This window comes from Anthonomus grandis, chromosome 19 (assembly GCF_022605725.1).
Source record: "Anthonomus grandis grandis chromosome 19, icAntGran1.3, whole genome shotgun sequence".
Lineage (NCBI taxonomy): Eukaryota > Metazoa > Arthropoda > Insecta > Coleoptera > Curculionidae > Anthonomus > Anthonomus grandis.
This window is the reverse complement of record NC_065564.1, coordinates 12,564,103-12,583,169: the sequence shown is the minus strand read 5'-3', so window position 1 is coordinate 12,583,169 and position 19,067 is coordinate 12,564,103. Positions and strand designations below refer to the sequence as shown.

General features: G+C 33.5%; 1 protein-coding gene and 1 long non-coding RNA gene across 3 annotated transcripts in view; both read left to right on the top strand.

Moving 5' to 3' along the window:
• LOC126747383 (uncharacterized) overlaps positions 1-10,484 on the top strand; it is a 157,999-nt gene extending 147,515 nt beyond the window's left edge. The window contains exon 11 of one of the 2 annotated variants that reach the window (XR_007664172.1): positions 10,029-10,263. Coding sequence is in view for 1 of the 2 variants with exons in the window: in XM_050455969.1 (XP_050311926.1) it covers positions 10,029-10,190 (162 nt within the window). In the remaining variant the exon portion in view is untranslated. Of the gene's footprint in view, positions 1-10,028 lie in introns of both variants that reach the window. The other variant, XM_050455969.1, reaches the window with a different exon arrangement.
• Positions 10,485-13,774: 3,290 nt separating this feature from the next.
• LOC126747403 (uncharacterized) lies at positions 13,775-18,853 on the top strand. The gene is made up of 3 exons (XR_007664179.1): positions 13,775-13,974; positions 14,030-14,163; positions 14,235-18,853. It is a non-coding gene; the product is annotated as an uncharacterized LOC126747403 (long non-coding RNA).
• Positions 18,854-19,067: the final 214 nt, after the last annotated feature.

The window sequence follows — 19,067 nt, the reverse complement described above, 5'->3', positions numbered from 1 at the left end:
AAACAAATCTTCAATTAATAGATAGAAGCAGTAATGCGTATAGTAAGGATTTACATCTCCTTAATATCTACTGCTTTTCTGAATCGATAAATGATTTGACCTTTGACGCATTCAGCGGCAGGTTCTGGCATTATAGCAATTATATCTGCCAACTCTATAGAAAACTCGTCGCCTTCTTGTGGTTTAAAAACAGTTTTTCTTCCATCGACAGATTTTAGTCCCAGAACTTCGAATTCGTTTTCGTTGAAATTTTGAACTGTAGCTATGTAACGATAGCTAACACTTTTTCGCATGCCCCCCAACACTTTTTTGATCTCACTTTGACTCACTTCCAAATATTCAATTTCTTCGTTTTCGTGCAACTGGATAAATAGATCGTCGGCGGTCATAGGTTTGTTCTCACAGCAGTAAGAAACAAGTTTTCGACAAATAAACATGCGCAATAGAGTAAAATGCGTTCGCACAGGAACTTCTGATCGGTTTCAAATCAAAAGTTTGATGTTCTTACACAAATTTATGATCGTCATCTGATAGTCAGACTTGTTTTCGGATTTATTTCAAGCAAAGTGTCAGAGAATTCGTGTAGCCAGTCAATGCCGATCTTCGGAATATGAACATAACCTCTAAATTGTTGTTTGTATTTTGTCGTTTTGTATACTCCTTGATATTCGTTTTGAAAATTGTATTTTAAATTGTTGAATTAGTCTAAAAATAACATTAAGGAAATAAGTGATTTTGAATCGTCGGAAGAATCTGATCAGAATTTTGTTGATTCCGAGTTATGTTGATTCCGACACAGACTTTTAAAGAAGATTTAATTGAAGAATGGATAAAGCCCAAAAATCAAAACTATTTTGATGAAACCGTGTCCCAATTTAATAGAATAGAATTTCTGGACTATTTTAGAGTAAATCTTGAAGTAGCAAATAATCACACAACCTTAAACTATATTAATAATATACAGCTATTTCAAGGTTGTAGTATAATTTTTGTATGTTTATGTTTGATTTATTTTCCCATTTCCCACTGGCATTAAAAAGTGAGGTTATTTTTCTTCTCCACTCAACCCGTATTTGATGTTCGCACAGACGGTTTCAAATCGATCAGAAGTTGTAATATTTTACGCATGCTCATCAAGAATGGTTTGGAAACAGTTTCAAACTTGTAAGAAATTTGCAGTGAGAACAAACCTCATGTCATCGTCGGAATTATTATTTGTTAAAGGCTCTTCAACGTCGCTGTCTGAACTGTTTGAATCATTTTGGGCTGTCACACTTTTCCCTGGCTGAACATCAAGTTTTGGTCTCTTCTTATTTCGTCTTGTTGGAGCTTTTGAAAATCTCTGTTCTAAGTAATTTACCAACACGTTCTGCGCTTGGTCTTGATTAAAATCTTCTATAGGCAGCTTGTCTAATACTCGGTTTGAATTTAAAGGGACTATGCCACTTGCTTTAAAAGAAGAAATACGATTTCGTTTAACCGCATGAGGTATTTTATCTTTGGATAGTTTACTATCCATTGTCACCAAGGTTTTTTGCAACAAATGTGGGAAATCCTTTTTGTCAATTAATGAAATACGTATTTTTCAATTCTACTCTCCAGGCCATTTTAAATGGCCTACGTCCAACGGCTGACATAAATGTGTCGCGTTCTTTGGCAGGCATACAAATCCAATGTTATGTTCTTCACACAGTCTAATAACTTCTTCTGTGAAATGAGGCTAAGTTATCGCCTATTAGAATTTTTCGCCCTTGCTGTCTTTTGGCATGTGGAAGGAACGCAGACTAGAAAGAAAGAAAATGTGCTATATTACGTAAGAATAATCTTGTGTACAAGCATCCTACAAGCTAAAAAAACAAAACACAAATACAATTTCAAAAATTGACAAAACAATGAACAAAATTAAACACAAGAAGACAAAACTTTTTGAACATACTTAAATTAAAGATAACTAAATAAAACAATCAATTACTAAATAAAGGTAAACTTGTTGACAAAACTAGAGAAGAAAAAAGGAAAAAAAAAGAAAACTTTTCAACATGTCCAAGGTTAAAACCTATCATTAAAAAAGTCATCCAGGTTATAATATGCCTTAGCCAATAAAAGCGACTTTAACTCTCTTTTAAATTTTTTAACGACCGATATATGTCTAACACACAGAGGAACATGATTGTAAATTTTTTTACTTATGTAAATTAATGAGTTTTTGGTAAGGGAAGACATAGGAATAGGTAGGGGAACATCATTTACACGACGAGTCAAATGGCCAGTGTCAGAGGGTAGTTTGGGAATTTTGTGAATAAGAGCAGCTGTTTCTAAGATAAAGAGTGAAAAAAGAGTTAGGATTTTTTCAGAAATGAAGAGAGCTTTGCAAGAATCTCTTAACTTAGCAGAACACAGGTATCTAACTGCTTTTTTTTGAATAACAAAGATAATGTTAAGTGGCCCCTTATTGGTTAAACCCCAAAAAGGCAAGCCATACCGAATATGAGATTCAATAAGTGAAAAATACACTGAACGTGCAACCACCCCTCCTACCTCTTGTTTTGCCATTCTTACTGCAAAACATCCAGAAGATAATTTCCCAGCTAAATGTAAAATATGATCTTCAAACCGAAGGCGACCATCAATGGTAATTCCTAGGAACTTGCAGCACTCTTCATTCTGCAAGAGGGAATTTTCGTCAAACATCAGACCCCGAACATCGCACTTAAACCCCATAATAGACGTCTTTTTTACATTAAACTATTGTTGTTGGAAGCACACCACCCTGATAAAATCTAAAGGTCTTCAAGGATACAAGTCTTAATATAATCAGAATTTTTATGGCTCCATAATATGGTGGTATCATTAGCAAACTGAAGCACCTTGCCCTGCAGTTTCAATGAACTCAAGTCATCCACATACAGTAAAAATAACAGTGGTCCCAACACTGAACCCTGGGGAACGCCGCATTTTAGGGATCTAGAAGCAGACAAACGCCCAGACACTGTAACCTTCTGAGTACGATTTGATAGATAGGTATTAGATTTGATTTACATTTATAGTCTATTTAAAATGAATTCGAACAGCAAAAAAAACAAATCACAATGAATAAGCGGCATCTTCTTTATAAAGCATAGGCGTGCAAAAAATAGAGAGGTATTATTTCTTAAAATATTTTAAAAATCCATTAATTGGTTATATTTATTAAAATTTTAATGGCCAAATGCACCGTGGTATTTAAGCTCCGCTTTAGGCTTAAGCCTTCGATTTTACATGTACAATCAGTGGCTTAAGCCTAAAGCGGAGCTTAAAGACAACAGTGCATATGGCCATAAATCACTCTATTTTAGGATAGTTATTGCCTGTAATGTTACGCATGTTTTATTATTTAGCTAATATTTTATATACTTTTTTTAGTAGTTTTGTTATAACATATTGAACTTAAATTTGAATAGGTACCCTGTATAGATAAAAACTAGTTATATTCAGTGAAAGTAAGCGATGTATGGATAATGAAATTCAAATGATTTATACGAGGATTTATAAACTTATTATATTTATTATTATTCATTATACTTAGTAATTAAAATGTTTATAAAAAAACTCAAAAATCACTATTTGAATCTTCGGAACTGGAGTCCAAACTTGGATTTATAATAATGGGATTAACATGCTACTCATTCTCTTTTTCAATAACACTCCGAACACAATTCCTCCATATGTCTGTTTTATTAATTTCTTCTACAACTGCCCTTATAGTTTCTAATACGAAAGTATCGTTAGATGGCGATTGATTATATTTTCTAATTCGGTCCTTTAAAGTAGCCCAAATCATTTCTATGGGATTAAAAATACAGTAGTACGGCGGTAGACGTAATACGGTGTGGCCATTTGCCTCGCAGAGTTTATCGATAACGTATTGTTTTTTAAAATGTTCATTTTTTATGGATTCTAATAAAGTGTGGCTTTTTGTGGAATGCTCATATTTTTGCTTTCCATAAATTTAAGAATTTCATCCTTTTTGTGGAATTATTTGGGATTTTTTTATGTAAACGCGAATGGTACGACGCGTTGTTTGATCACAATCACCGAGTTTTCAGGTAAATTGGGAATCAATTGCTCAGCAAACCATTTTTCAAATATATTGGCTGCAATGTCCTCATGGTAATCAGCCGACGAATCCTTTATATTTTTGGCCGACAACAACAACGCATTGGGGATGAAGCCGTTATCACCACCTGCGTGTAAAATTATAACACGTTTACCGCGAGAACTTGGTCCACTTAGTGAGCACTTTTTAGTGTCGTCCACCCAACCATACTTAACGACATCATGAGTATCATACCAAGTTTCATCTAGGTAAACTATGTTCCTGTTTAATTGACGGTATTCCTTTATTTTTTCTAAATATTCCTGTCACCATGTTACAATTTGAGGAGATTCCATAATAACCATCCTTTTATCTAACTTTTCATATTTAAATCCACATTCTACTACCCAACGTAATGTAGCAAGACTTTTATATTTCTAGTCGGGATAATCCGTTAGTAGCTTTCTTTGAATGTCTTCTAATGATGAAACTTTGTTTTCACTATAAAATTGATAAATAGATCGAGGAATAACATTTTTGTCGCTATCATCAATTTTTCACAAAGTTTTTTATCACATTTTTTTCATTTTACAGAATGATCAATGACATTTCCTGCTTTTATCACACTGTAAACGGTGGTACGAGCCAGCTTAGTAAGCTCATAAATTCTTGTTAAAATTTGATTTTGTGAGGCTTCAAGCAGTTCACTTTTCAAGCAATTAAAAATATTTAATATTAGCCGCTGTGATTGAACATGTAGGTCTTTATTTAAAAATTCGTTATGTTCCGGCCTTTCAGCTTCGTTATCTGACACATCAAAGGGTCTCCACAATGCCATCTGCCATCTTGGTCGTATAATTTACGAAAATTAACGAAAAAAGACGTATTTAGCAACTAAAACAGCAACACAGCAACAACAACAAAAACAGCTTATAAAAAGAACTGCCAAAAACTACAAAATAAAGCGATAAAGAAACGACAATAAGGAAGCACACTTTTAAGTACCTGCCAAACAGATATTAAATATAAAATAATAGAAATTAGAAATAAAATATCATCCCCAGCCGCCCACACATGTAAAACCACGGCCCGTCCAACAATCAAACCCTCGAGCTCGACTTCGCAGTCTTTTTCCTCGTCTGTTTCACGATATTGCGCTCTCAGCGCCAAAAAATTGATCGTTGAACGGTCCGGAGCATGGTGATTCCATGGCCAGACAGCCTAAAGTATACCAGGACGGCTCGCATATATTTTGTTTATTTTTTTTAGTACCCCCTTGTTGTGGATTCTTGACCGTTCCCCAATTTTAGCGCCGTTCGAATTCATTTTAAATAGACTATAGAAGGTCTGGGCCTATCGGGCAAATGCCCGGTTGCCCGGCGGGTCAGTGCGACTCTGGTGAGGAGTCTGTGAGTACTGGAAGAAAGAAAGAAATAAAGAAAGAAAATGTGCTATATTACGTAAGAATAATCTTGTGTACAAGCATCCTACAAACTAAAAAACAAAACAAAAATACAATTTCAAAAATTGACAAAACAATGAACAAAATTAAACACAAGAAGGCAAAACTTTTTTAACATACTTGAATTAAAGATAACTAAATAAAGGTAAACTTGTTGACAAAACTAGAGAAGAAAAAAGGAAAAAAAAACTTTCCAACATGTCCAAGGTTAAAACCTATCATTAAAAAAGTCATCCAGGTTATAATATGCCTTAGCCAATAAAAGCGTCTTTAATTCTCTTTTAAATTTCTTAACATCCGATATATGTCTAACACATAGAGGAACATGATTGTAAATTTTTTTACTCATGTAAATTAATGAGTTTTTGGTAAGGGAAGACGTAGGAATAGGTAGGGGAACATCATTTACACGACGAGTCAAATGGCCAGTGTCAGAGGGTAGTTTGGGAATTTTGTGAATAAGAGCAGCTGTTTCTAAGATAAAGAGTGAAAAAAGAGATTTTTTCAGAAATGAAGAGGGGTTTGTGTTCCGTCAAATCGGAAGACTTATTTCTTTATTTATTTTTTATTGTCAATATTCATATAATTATATTTAACATTAGCTTTGCTTCGTCGTGGTACTGATCGTTGTTAATATCTAAAGTTGTATTCTACAATTTCGTTAGTTTTTTTTTGCTAAATCATTATTCGCGGCTTTTTATCGCGTCATATGTAAGACAACCTTAATTTTGACCGAGAAGAGTCGCACGCACCTCTAGTCCAGTACTGCATCGATCCTGATTGATGGGAACTGGCAGCATTAGGATTGGTATATAAACTACTGACCAAATAAGTCGCTCTCCATATATAAAGCACATAGAACATAAAACACGCGAGTGAATTCAAAAAATTATAAGTGCCGGTACACCGCCAAACCCAGCAAATATTTGGAGGTGAACCTGGAGGAGCAGTCCTGAACAGAAGCGACAGCAAGGTGAGCCACAAATTATTTCTATACAAGTCTTAATATAATCAGAATTTTTATGGCTCCATAATATGGTGGTATCATCTGCATGCATCCGGATTCACAGTTCTAGGTTACGCAGATGACCTGGTAGTAATAGTTAGGGGCAAGCACGAGGGCGTAATATCGAATCGAATACAAAGTGCCCTAAATACTATACAAAACTGGGGCGAAACTGAAAGATTATCTTTAAATCCTAGAAAAACAATTTTAGTGCCGTTTACCAGAAGAAGGAAGCTAGAACTCAGAGCACCTATATTAAACGGAACTCAGCTAACATTTTCTAACGAGGTGAAATACCTGGGGGTTACCTTGGACCACAAACTAACTTGGAACAATCATCTAGACAAGACCATTTCCAAAGCCATAGTGGCAATCTGGACATGTCGCAAACTCGTTGGCAAGACATGGGGGCTAAAACCGAAAATGGTATACTGGATCTACCAAACAGTCATTAAGCGCATCATCACATACGCTTCGCTGGTATGGTGGCCGAAGACCAAACAAACAACCGCACAGACCAAATTAAACAAAGTCCAAAGGCTGATATGTCTAGGAATAACCGGGGCAATGTCTACTTGTCCTACCACAGCCTTAGAGACACTGCTAAACATGCCTCCACTTCACATAAGCGTGAAAAAAGAGGCAATTAACAGTGCTCACAGGCTTTTCCAAACCGGCAAATTCAAGCCTGGGGATTTAAGTGGTCACCTGCGCATCCTCGAAGAAATTAAACTGGAAAATGCCACATAACGGCCATGCTGGATCTAGAAATTCCATTCGAAGTGATCATAGATGATCGCCAATCATGGGAGAAAAAAGAAGTACCAAAAGCCGACAATGCATCGCTATGGTACACAGACGGTTCCAAACTAACAGAAGGAGCAGGACTGGGCGTGTCAGGCCCTAACATTAAGATCTCAAAGTCACTGGGCAAATACCCTAACATCTTTCAAGCTGAAGTGCTTGCCATAGACATATGCGCAGAAGAGTGCATCAACCAAGGCCTCCAAAGAAAACACATATTTATCAGACAGCCAAGCTGCTCTAAAGGCCCTGAAAGCTTTTAAATGTGATTCAAAGCTAGTCTGGGAGTGCAAACAAACCCTAAAGCGCCTTACAACAAAGAATCAAGTAACACTAATGTGGCTACCTGGCCACCGGGGTATAGAGGGGAACGAAGAAGCCGATCGCCTTGCAAAAAAAGGGGCTCAAACACCATACTATGGTCCAGAGCCATACTGTGGTTTAATCCACATCACCGAAGACCTAAACAGGTGGGTAAAAGAACAATTGTTGTCGCACTGGAGAAGAGCACCAGGACTAAGACAGGCAAAAAAGTTTATCCCACTTCTAGAAAAAGAGCTGAACAGCTCCTAGACATGAACAGATCAGACATCAGAACAGCAGTCGGACTCCTAACCGGTCATTGCCCAGTGAAATATCACCTAAAGGCAATAGGTATAACAGAGGACGACCAATGTAGATTCTGCAGAAATGCCACAGAAACAGCAGAACACCTGCTCTGTGAATGCCCCACCCAACTCTGCAAGAGGCTCAAGTACCTGGAAGGGGTACAACCAACACCTCAAGAAGTGGGACAACTACCTCCCAAAAATATAGCTTTGTACGGCAGAAGTCTAAGACTTTTTGAGACAAACTAAGACAAGTAGAGTTATACACAAAATATCTCACAGGTAGCAGTGCTGAGCGGCGGATCAGCCGAAACGACTCCCTTCTCAATCTACAATCTACCTTGCCCTGCAGTTTCAATGAACTCAAGTCATCCACATACAGTAAAAATAACAGTGGTCCCAACACTGAACCCCGGGGAACGTCGCATTTTAGGGATCTAGAAGCAGACAAACGCCCAGACACTGTAACCTTCTGAGTACGATTTGATAGATAGGACTCAAGCCATCGCAACGCTACGCCCCCAAAACCATATTTATCGAGCTTAGATAACAGTATTCCATGATCCACACAGTCAAATGCTTTGGATAGATCACAAAACACTGCCGCCGATGACTCTCCAGAATTCAAGGACACATAGACGCTCTCCAAAAAGCTAAAAACAGCATCGTGAGTCCCTTTACCGGCTTGAAATCCAAACTGATTCGCAGACAAAATGCCATTATGATATAAAAAGGACAAAATTCTGCTTTTTGCAAGTTTTTCAATTATCTTAGAGAGGGTAGACAAAATAGAAATGGGACGGAAATTACAAGGCTGATCCAAATCTCGACCCTTATGAAGAGGGATAACCACTGCCTCTTTTAAACATGAAGAATTGTTTATGACAGAAACTAAAGCATTTAAGGCTGAATCAGGCAAACAGAGTAACAACCTCGAAGATATACCATCAGCTCCAGATGATTTATGGTTTTTTAGGCGTTTGATTTCATTTTTTACTTCGGTAAGATCGACAGGATGAAAGAAAAATGAATGCTCAATCGACACTTGTTGAAGATAGTGTAAGGGATCAATGTTACTACGAATGCCCTTGAGCAAGATATTAGGTATATCACAATAATAGTCGTTTAAAATGTCAGGTCTTAACTCCGGTTAGGACCAACACTCTCTTTGCCTATTTGATGACATATTTAAGCGATCCCTATAATAATTTGATTTTGCTGCTTTAATTGTCTTTCTGTACAGACTACGGTATTTCTGATTTCTGATGTGGTATATTTGCACAATTTAGTCAAAAAACGGAGGTTTTTAGCTGAAATTCTTAGGCCTCTTGTACCCCTGGTTTTCATTTATTAGTTTTAGAATATTTAAAATATTTTGTAAGATGCTTGGATTTAAGTTTGCGGTCAATTTTTTAATATTATTTTCTTGTTAAAAATGGACATTTTCAAAAAAGAAATAAAACATGAGGTTATACGTATATTTAAAATGATTTCATAGATAAACAATATGAAATTTTGCCATTTAAACATGTTTTTAAACTTATAAATTTTAGGGTCACGTGACCATCATAACCTTTTTGCTATCGGTCCGATTGGGTTGAAATTTGGTATTTGGGGATTATTTAGGACGCAAATAATAGTTTTTGCCAGATATTTCACATTTCAGTTCCAGGTCACGTGACTATTGTAACTTTTTTGCTATTAGTCCGATTGGGTTTAAATTTTGTTTTTGGGGTTTATTTAGAGATATTGACATACAACGCGACTATATAACACGTTATGGTTCGTTGAATCATGATACCCCAACAACTGGTCCTCTCTTTCCTTGGCATATAAACTTTGGCCTCCCTGACTGACCAGACTTAAGTACACCTTATAACTTGTTTTTTTTAAGAGTTCCTTTATGACTCTTCACAGGCAAAACTTACATGACCGAAGCGACTATACTTGTTAACAATCCGCCCAAATCAAGAAAAAAAATAGATTATCGTTGACGGCAACTATATCTACGCAAATTAATTTGATGAAAAGCCTTTATACATGCGAATAATCGATCGAACTTGTCAATTCCAGAGCTTCCACGGAACGGCAGCTTTAGAACAATTGATCAGCAGCGACGAAGAGGAGGACGCGACCGACGAGGGCTTCAGTCCGCCCACGCCGAGTCCCTGCGACCTCAGCCCCACCAAAGCCACCCTGAGGCACACCCTCTGGGATCGAATACATAATAATTAAGTAAAACAATTATTTTTCTTTTTATCTTCCTTTATTCTTATAGTAGCAGTGTAAATATATTTATCAAATTGTTTATGATGATACGTGATGGAAACTGCAAGTATATAACTCCGTTCAGTATAATAATAATAATAGCGTGTATCCACTTACGCATTATGAATGCCGATAACGTTTTGAGTATTATGATTCGTTTCTGTTTGGTCCGAAAGCACATTTTTTAGCAGTTTTTCTATGTTAAATTATTAAATTGTTTCATTTATAGTCGAATTAAATTTATGAGCTTTTTTATGGTTAGCTGTTTGTTTTCATATTTAAAAAAGTTTAGCTACAGTACGGGGTATTTCAGAATATGATGCTAATACTTATTGATCAACTTTTGAAGAAATAAATGTTTTTTTTTATTAAAAGAGATTATTGAGATTATTTTCACAAAATACTAAAAATATTCTAAAACGGACAATTTTGTTAATCAAAGTCTAAGTAGCATCATATTTTATCCTCTAAAACGTATATAGCAAGCCGAGGATTTGCGTTTGCGAGTCAAATATTTACATTATTAGAGGTGTTTTAACTGTAGCATTTTTTTTGCTAATTGAAATGGTAAGTCTTTTATGTCGTGCATGTCTTCTTCCACCAGATGGCAATGATAAAGTACTTAGTAGGTAAGTGTACGTGTGTAGTGGACTGTATTATGATGTCCAGCTGGACCAGAACTGCTTGGTGCGGTACTGCAAACAGATACTGGGAATTTTGATGAACTGCTTGGATTATCACAATTTGCGGTGAGTTTCTCAACTTTTCTCAAAATTTTTTTATAACTTTGGTATTTGTTGTTTTAGGGATAAATGTTACTATTTATGATTTGTTATATTTTTGACTGGGAATCCAATGCTAAAAGAAAATTTTTCGTATTCCCACTGGTTTTCAAGAAAATAAGGAAAAACTGTTTAGAGGTTTTTTCCAATTTTCTGGAAAACTGTTGGACCTAAAAATCCTTTTTTTATTGAATCTGATGGGCATTGAGATTCCAAACAACTTTTTAAAAAAAAATTTTTTTTTGCAACCAATAGTTTTCCAGAAAAAAAATAAAAACCGAAATTATGAACATTTTTCCATGGGTACCCCTTTGTATTTTTTGCAGACGAGTTTTTGGGAAAATTGAATGTAACTTTTTACTGGTAAATTTTTCAAAAAAGTTTTATTAGACTTTTTTAAAGTATTTTGAATGATCTATGGATTTGCTAAAAAGATTTTTTTTTCAATTTTTCAAAAATTTGATATTTTTAAAAAAACCTCCCATAACTCCTTTATTTTTCATTTTACGGTTAAATGTTATTCTTTATGATTTGTTCTATTTTTGACTAGAAATCCAATGCTAAAAGAAAATTTTTCGTATTCCCACTAGTTTTTGAGAAAATAAGGAAAAACGGTTTAGAGGTTTTTCCCAATTTTCTGGAAAACTGTTGGACCTAAAAATCCTTTTTTTTATAGAATTTGATGCGCATTGAGATTCCAAACAACTTTTTTAAAACAATTTTTTTTTTGCAACAAATAGTTTTTCCGAAAAAAAATAAAAACCGATTTTATGAGCAATTTTCCAGGGGTAACCCTTACTTCATTTTTGAGGAAGACTTTTTGCGTATAACTTTTTTTTTTACATTTTCCAAAAAAGACTTTTTTTAAGTGTTTTTGGTGATTTATCGATTTGCCAAAACAAAATTAATTTTTTTCAAATTTTTTTTTTTTTTAATTTTTCATCCAAAATTTGTCAGATTTTTCAAAAATCTCTCATAACTCCTTTATTTTTTATTTTTCTACTAAATGTTATTATTTATGATTTGTTCTATTTTTAATTAATTTTGTTCTATTTTTAATTAAGAATCCAATGCTAAAAGAAAATTTTCCATATTCGTACTGGTTTTCGAGAAAATGCGGAAAAACTGTTTCGAGGTTTTTTCCAATTTTCTGGAAAACTGCTCTACTTAAAAATTATTTTTCTACCGCATCTTAGGCGCATTGAGATTTCAAACAACTTTTGTTTAAACAATTTTTTTCTCCAACCAATAGTTTTCCAGAAAAAAAATAAAAACCGAAATTATGAACATTTTTCCATAGGTACCCCTTTGAATTTTTTGCAGATTATTTTTGAAAATTGGTTATAACTTTTTACTGGTATATTTTTCAAAAAATTTTTATAAGACTTTTATGAAGTGTTTTGGGTTATTTATCAGTTTCCAAAAAAAAAAAAAAAAATTGTTTTTCAAAAAAAAATCTTTTTCAATTTTGACTTAAAAATCGTTAAATTTTTCAAAAATCTCTCATAACTTCTTTATTTTTTATTTTTTGACCAAGTGTTATACTTTATGATTTGTTCTATTTTTGATCAGAAATTCAGTGGTAAAAGAAAATTTTCCAAATTTTCACTGGTTTTCGAGAAAATGAGAAAAAAACTGTTTAAAGGTTTTCTCCAATTTTCTGGACAACTGCTGGACTTAAAAATTATTCTTCTACTGCATCTTATGCGCATTAAGGTTCCAAAAAACTTTTGTTTAAATTAAAATTTTTTCTCCAGCCAATAGTTTTCCAGAAAAAAAATAAATACCGAAATTATGAACATTTTTCCATGGGTACCGCTTTGGATTTTTTGCAGACGAGTTTTTGGGAAAATTGGTTGTAACTTTTTACTGGTAAATTTTTCAAAAAAGTTTTATAAGACTTTTTTAAAGTATTTTGAATAATCTATGGATTTGCCAAAAAAAAAAAATTTTTTTTTCAATTTTTCAAAAATTTGAAATTTTTAAAAAAACCTCCCATAACTCTTTTATTTTTCATTTTACGGTTAAATGTTATTCTTTATAATTTGTTCTATTTTTAATTTAGAAGTAAAATTGTTAAAAATTACAAAAATTCATCAAACCCGTAGTTCTTTCTTAAGTATATAAAAGTCCAAAAAAAAATATTTATTTTTATAAGGTGCTTAAATGATGGGCGCAATGGCAGGTTCTTCTTCAGCTTTTTCTTCTTCTTTTTCTTCTTTAAATGCCTGGACGAAATTATTGATTTCTTACAGGCAGTTGAGGCCAAAGTTTCTTTTTCATCTTCTTCTCCTTCTTCTTAAAAGACCTCAAATGCCTGCATGACTTTTACATATACTTACTTTGAATAAATCTCTTCCAGGAGAATCACAAATAAAACATCTAATTTTGACAGTGACAATTTATTAATTGACTGACAAGTGACCGGCAAGCTTTCCTGATCTTGTTTCCTGTGATTATCACTGACTTTGTTTCTGGTGATCAAATCTCGATATGGATTTTAATGAGTTTTTAGTCCACATTATCAATATTATCCATTTTCAAGTCAACTCAGTAAAAATTCCAGGATTTATTTCTTAATAAATAAATAGGACCTGAAGAGATACCTAACTCGACAACGAGCTACTTAACCGTAAATCTTGAAAGGTTCTATTCTTAATTTAATCATTTACAAAATGATGGACCTATTCTTCCTTATCTAGGAACGAAAGCGAGCTGATCCTGAAATCTTTGCAATCCTTCTCGAAACTCCTGAACAGTTTGCCTTTCAAGTTACCGTAGTAGTGAGGATCAAGTTGCTAATCAGTCAAGAGGATCCACGTCTAAGGAGATCTTCGATCCAGTTATTAGGACATCTGGCAACATCCCTTGGCCAGAAGACCAATTTGGAGGCATTCAAGGAGCAGATCCAAGGGAACCTCATCACTTTACTCTTGCATCTATGCGATCCAGACGTGTATGTTGTCAAGGTATGACTTTTTTGGATCATTTTACGCACTTAACTCATGCATGGACCCCATTTAGGCCTGTAAAAGTACGATCCAGAAGGTCGGCCCTTATCTGGATTGTCTGGAGGTAAACCGCATGATCCAGGAGTGTTGGGCGACGACACCGATTTGATGTTCACGGATTTTATTAAGGAGTTAATTAAACGCATGGTAAGTAAATGGCAGCACCTTAAATGTAATATTCATGCAGTTTGTCTGTAATATATTTTGAATTTAATTAGGGATTTATGGAATCAATGATATCAAGGGTATTTGGGGGTCAAATCGAGGACGAATTGGTTTAAAGGTCGTCTCTAAGGGCCAAATACCGCCCTTGTCACCGGTTTGTTCTACGCCAAAGTTTCACTGGAAACTGTCTGCGATAAACTGATCAGACTGATGCAAGACGAGTCAGAAGAAGTTAGGATTAAGGCAGGTCAAGCTATATCGTGTTTGTTTTTATAATTATTGTAGAACGGAATGTGCTAAGGGGATAGTATGATTAAGTCTTTTTAATCAGTTTTTAGTAAGAAATTTTAAAAAATGTCATTAGGGGTCAAATCTGGCTTGTGGGAGGACTTTGTAGTTTATAAATTTATCTCTGTCGCACTCATAATAAAAAAAAACTTGGAACGTGGAAAAACTAAAATTTCACGAATTTTATTAGTTTAAAAATTTTGCATACCTTTTTTGTTATTAAAGATAGAGCCTTCATTTAAAAACCGTCAAGTGCTCCTTGTGAAGGGGCATCTTGTACGTAATTATCAAAAACTCAAAAATTTACGGTTTTTGAGAAAAATCGAAATTTCGGTATTTTACCATTAACATGTACTTTATTAGATCGAAAATCTTGCATAACTTTTTTGGTATTAAAGATAGAGCCTTCATTTAAAAAGTGTCAAGTGCTCCTTGTGAAGGAGCATCTTGTACGTAATTATCAAAAAGTGAAAAATTACGGTTTTTGAGAAAAATCGAAATTTCGGTATTTTACTATTAACATGTACTTTATTAGATCGAAAATCTTGCATAACTTTTTTGGTATTAAAGATAGAGCCTTCATTTAAAAACCGTCAAGTGCTCCTTGTGAAGGGGCATCTTGTACGTAATTATCAAAAAGTGAAAAATTACGGTTTTTGAGAAAAATCGAAATTTCGGTATTTTACTATTAACATGTACTTTATTAGATCGAAAATTTTGCATAACTTTTTTGGTATTAAAGATAGAGCCTTCATTTAAAAACCGTCAAGTGCTCCTTGTGAAGGAGCATCTTGTACGTAATTATCAAAAAGTGAAAAATTACGGTTTTTGAGAAAAATCGAAATTTCGGTATTTTACTATTAACATGTACTTTATTAGATCGAAAATCTTGCATAACTTTTTTGGTATTAAAGATAGAGCCTTCATTTAAAAAGTGTCAAGTGCTCCTTGTGAAGGGGCATCTTGTACGTAATTATCAAAAACTGAAAAAATTATAGTTTTTGAGAAAAATCGAAATTTCGGTATTTTACCATTAACATGTACTTTATTAGATCGAAAATCTTGCATAACTTTTTTGTTATTAAAGATAGAGCCTTCATTTAAAAAGTGTCAAGTGCTCCTTGTAAAGGGGCATCTTGTACGTAATTATCAAAAACTGAAAAATTTACGGTTTTTGAGAAAAATCGAAATTTCGGTATTTTACCATTAACATGTACTTTATTAGATAGAAAATGTTGCATAACTTTTTTGTTATTAAAGATAGAGCCTTCATTTAAAAAGTGTCAAGTGCTCCTTGTGAAGGGGCATCTTGTACGTAATTATCAAAAAGTGAAAAATTACGGTTTTTGAGAAAAATCGAAATTTCGGTATTTTACTATTAACATGTACTTTATTAGATCGAAAATCTTGCATAACTTTTTTGTTATTAAAGATAGAGCCTTCATTTAAAAACCGTCAAGTGCTCCTTGTGAAGGGGCATCTTGTACGTATTTATCAAAAACTCAAAAATTTACGGTTTTTGAGAAAAATCGAAATTTCGGTATTTTACCATTAACATGTACTTTATTAGATCGAAAATTTTCCATAACTTTTTTGGTATTAAAGATAGAGCCTTCATTTAAAAAGTGTCAAGTGCTCCTTGTGAAGGAGCATCTTGTACGTAATTATCAAAAAGTGAAAAATTACGGTTTTTGAGAAAAATCGAAATTTCGGTATTTTACTATTAACATGTACTTTATTAGATCGAAAATCTTGCATAACTTTTTTGTTATTAAAGATAGAGCCTTCATTTAAAAACCGTCAAGTGCTCCTTGTGAAGGGGCATCTTGTACGTATTTATCAAAAACTCAAAAATTTACGGTTTTTGAGAAAAATCGAAATTTCGGTATTTTACCATTAACATGTACTTTATTAGATCGAAAATTTTCCATAACTTTTTTGTTATTAAAGATAGAGCCTTCATTTAAAAACCGTCAAGTGCTCCTTGTGAAGGGGCATCTTGTACGTAATTATCAAAAAGTGAAAAATTACGGTTTTTGAGAAAAATCGAAATTTCGGTATTTTACTATTAACATGTACTTTATTAGATCGAAAATTTTGCATAACTTTTTTGGTATTAAAGATAGAGCCTTCATTTAAAAACCGTCAAGTGCTCCTTGTGAAGGGGCATCTTGTACGTATTTATCAAAAACTCAAAAATTTACGGTTTTTGAGAAAAATCGAAATTTCGGTATTTTACCATTAACATGTACTTTATTAGATCGAAAATTTTCCATAACTTTTTTGTTATTAAAGATAGAGCCTTCATTTAAAAACCGTCAAGTGCTCCTTGTGAAGGGGCATCTTGTACGTAATTATCAAAAAGTGAAAAATTACGGTTTTTGAGAAAAATCGAAATTTCGGTATTTTACTATTAACATGTACTTTATTAGATCGAAAATCTTGCATAACTTTTTTGGTATTAAAGATAGAGCCTTCATTTAAAAAGTGTCAAGTGCTCCTTGTGAAGGGGCATCTTGTACGTAATTATCAAAAACTGAAAAAATTATAGTTTTTGAGAAAAATCGAAATTTCGGTATTTTACCATTAACATGTACTTTATTAGATCGAAAATCTTGCATAACTTTTTTGTTATTAAAGATAGAGCCTTCATTTAAAAAGTGTCAAGTGCTCCTTGTAAAGGGGCATCTTGTACGTAATTATCAAAAACTGAAAAATTTACGGTTTTTGAGAAAAATCGAAATTTCGGTATTTTACCATTAACATGTACTTTATTAGATAGAAAATGTTGCATAACTTTTTTGTTATTAAAGATAGAGCCTTCATTTAAAAAGTGTCAAGTGCTCCTTGTGAAGGGGCATCTTGTACGTAATTATCAAAAAGTGAAAAATTTACGGTTTTTGAGAAAAATCGAAATTTCGGTTTTTTACAATTAACATGTACTTTATTAGATCGAAAATATTGCATAACTTTTTTGGTATTAAAGATAGAGCCTTCATTTAAAAACTGTCAAGTGCTCCTTGTAAAGGGGCATCTTGTACGTAATTATCAAAAACTGAAAAATTTACGGTTTTTGAGAAAAATCGAAATTTCGGTATTTTACCATTAACATGTACTTTATTAGATCGAAAATGTTGCATAACTTTTTTGTTATTAAAGATAGAGCCTTCATTTAAAAAGTATCAAGTGCTCCTTGTGAAGGGGCATTTTGTACGTATTTATCAAAAACTGACATGTACCCCTCTAATCATAGAGCGTCTATTATCTTTACCAAAAACGCTGAAATATTGACGATTTTTGTGAAAAAGTGAAATATTTAAATTTCCGATATTAATAGAAGGTGGTACGAACCAAAACTACTGTAGCTCAGTTAATTTTGCACCAAAAAAATGTTTCATATAGGAAAATCATCTTCAGGGATCCCTCTAAAGTTTCTTATAAAAATTACATAAATCCCACAACAACTCTTTGAGTTGCCCTCAAATTTGCGCCTCTATATTCATGTTAAATCTCCTAAAATTCAATTTTTAACTTCCAAGGTCCACCTTTTGCAAACCTATGTGTAACTTAAAAAGTTTTTATGCTACAAAAATTCTTTATATACGAAAATGTTCCCTATGAATTGCCTCAACTTTAAGTGAAAGCCTCACTCAAATCCCTCAAATAGTTTTTGAGTTATCATGGAGGGAATTGAGATTTTTATAGGTAAAGGTGCTACGAGCCAAAAACGCTGTAGCTCAGTTAGTTTCTTATCTAAAAAAATGTTTCGTACAGGAAATTAATCTGCAGGGATCCCTCTTCAGGTACTTAAGAAAATTATGAAAATCCTTCAATAACTTTTTGAGTTACACTCAAATTTGTCTCTATATATTCCTATGACCTAAAATTCAATATTTACCATTCTAAGTTCAGCAAATTTATTAGTTTTTAATTTTAGGGTAAATTAGGTTTGACTAGTAAGTCTTCCTGAAGGTTATTATTCCTGTTTCTTTTTTACAGTAAATCTAACATTTGATGAACATGGCAAAAAACAGACATTTCACTTTTACTCATAAACCATCAATTTTTCAGCGTTTTTGGTAATTACATAAAAGATGCTCCTTCACTTGGTGCACATGTCGTTCTTTAAATGAAAGCTCTATCTTCAACAACAAAAAAGTTATTGCACATTTTCCTTAGGTAATATAATGAGTTAGACAAAGATATTATTATTAAGTATACTTACCCCATATACTTTTGTAAGGAGGAGGGGATAAATAAAATTTTCCTATGTGATATTTAGTAAGTACCATTTATTGTATCCAATAGACTGTTAGGAATAGAACGCTTTGAATCTTTATAGTTAAGTGGACATTAAATAATAATAAAATATTAATAAACTTGATTTTGTCGTTTCTTTAATTAATAACCCAATTTTTCGTTCAAACTGGTACGACCGTCTCCGGTTTGATCGGTCGGTGGTACCCACATGCTGTAGTTCTCCTTTGAGGCGTCTTCGGCGTAACCCTTGCGTTTCTCTATCTCTGTTTTCTGTTGTCTTTGTTCCTTCCTTTTCTGATTCTTCTTCTTCTTTCTCTCGCCTTCGGTGATCGAGTGGT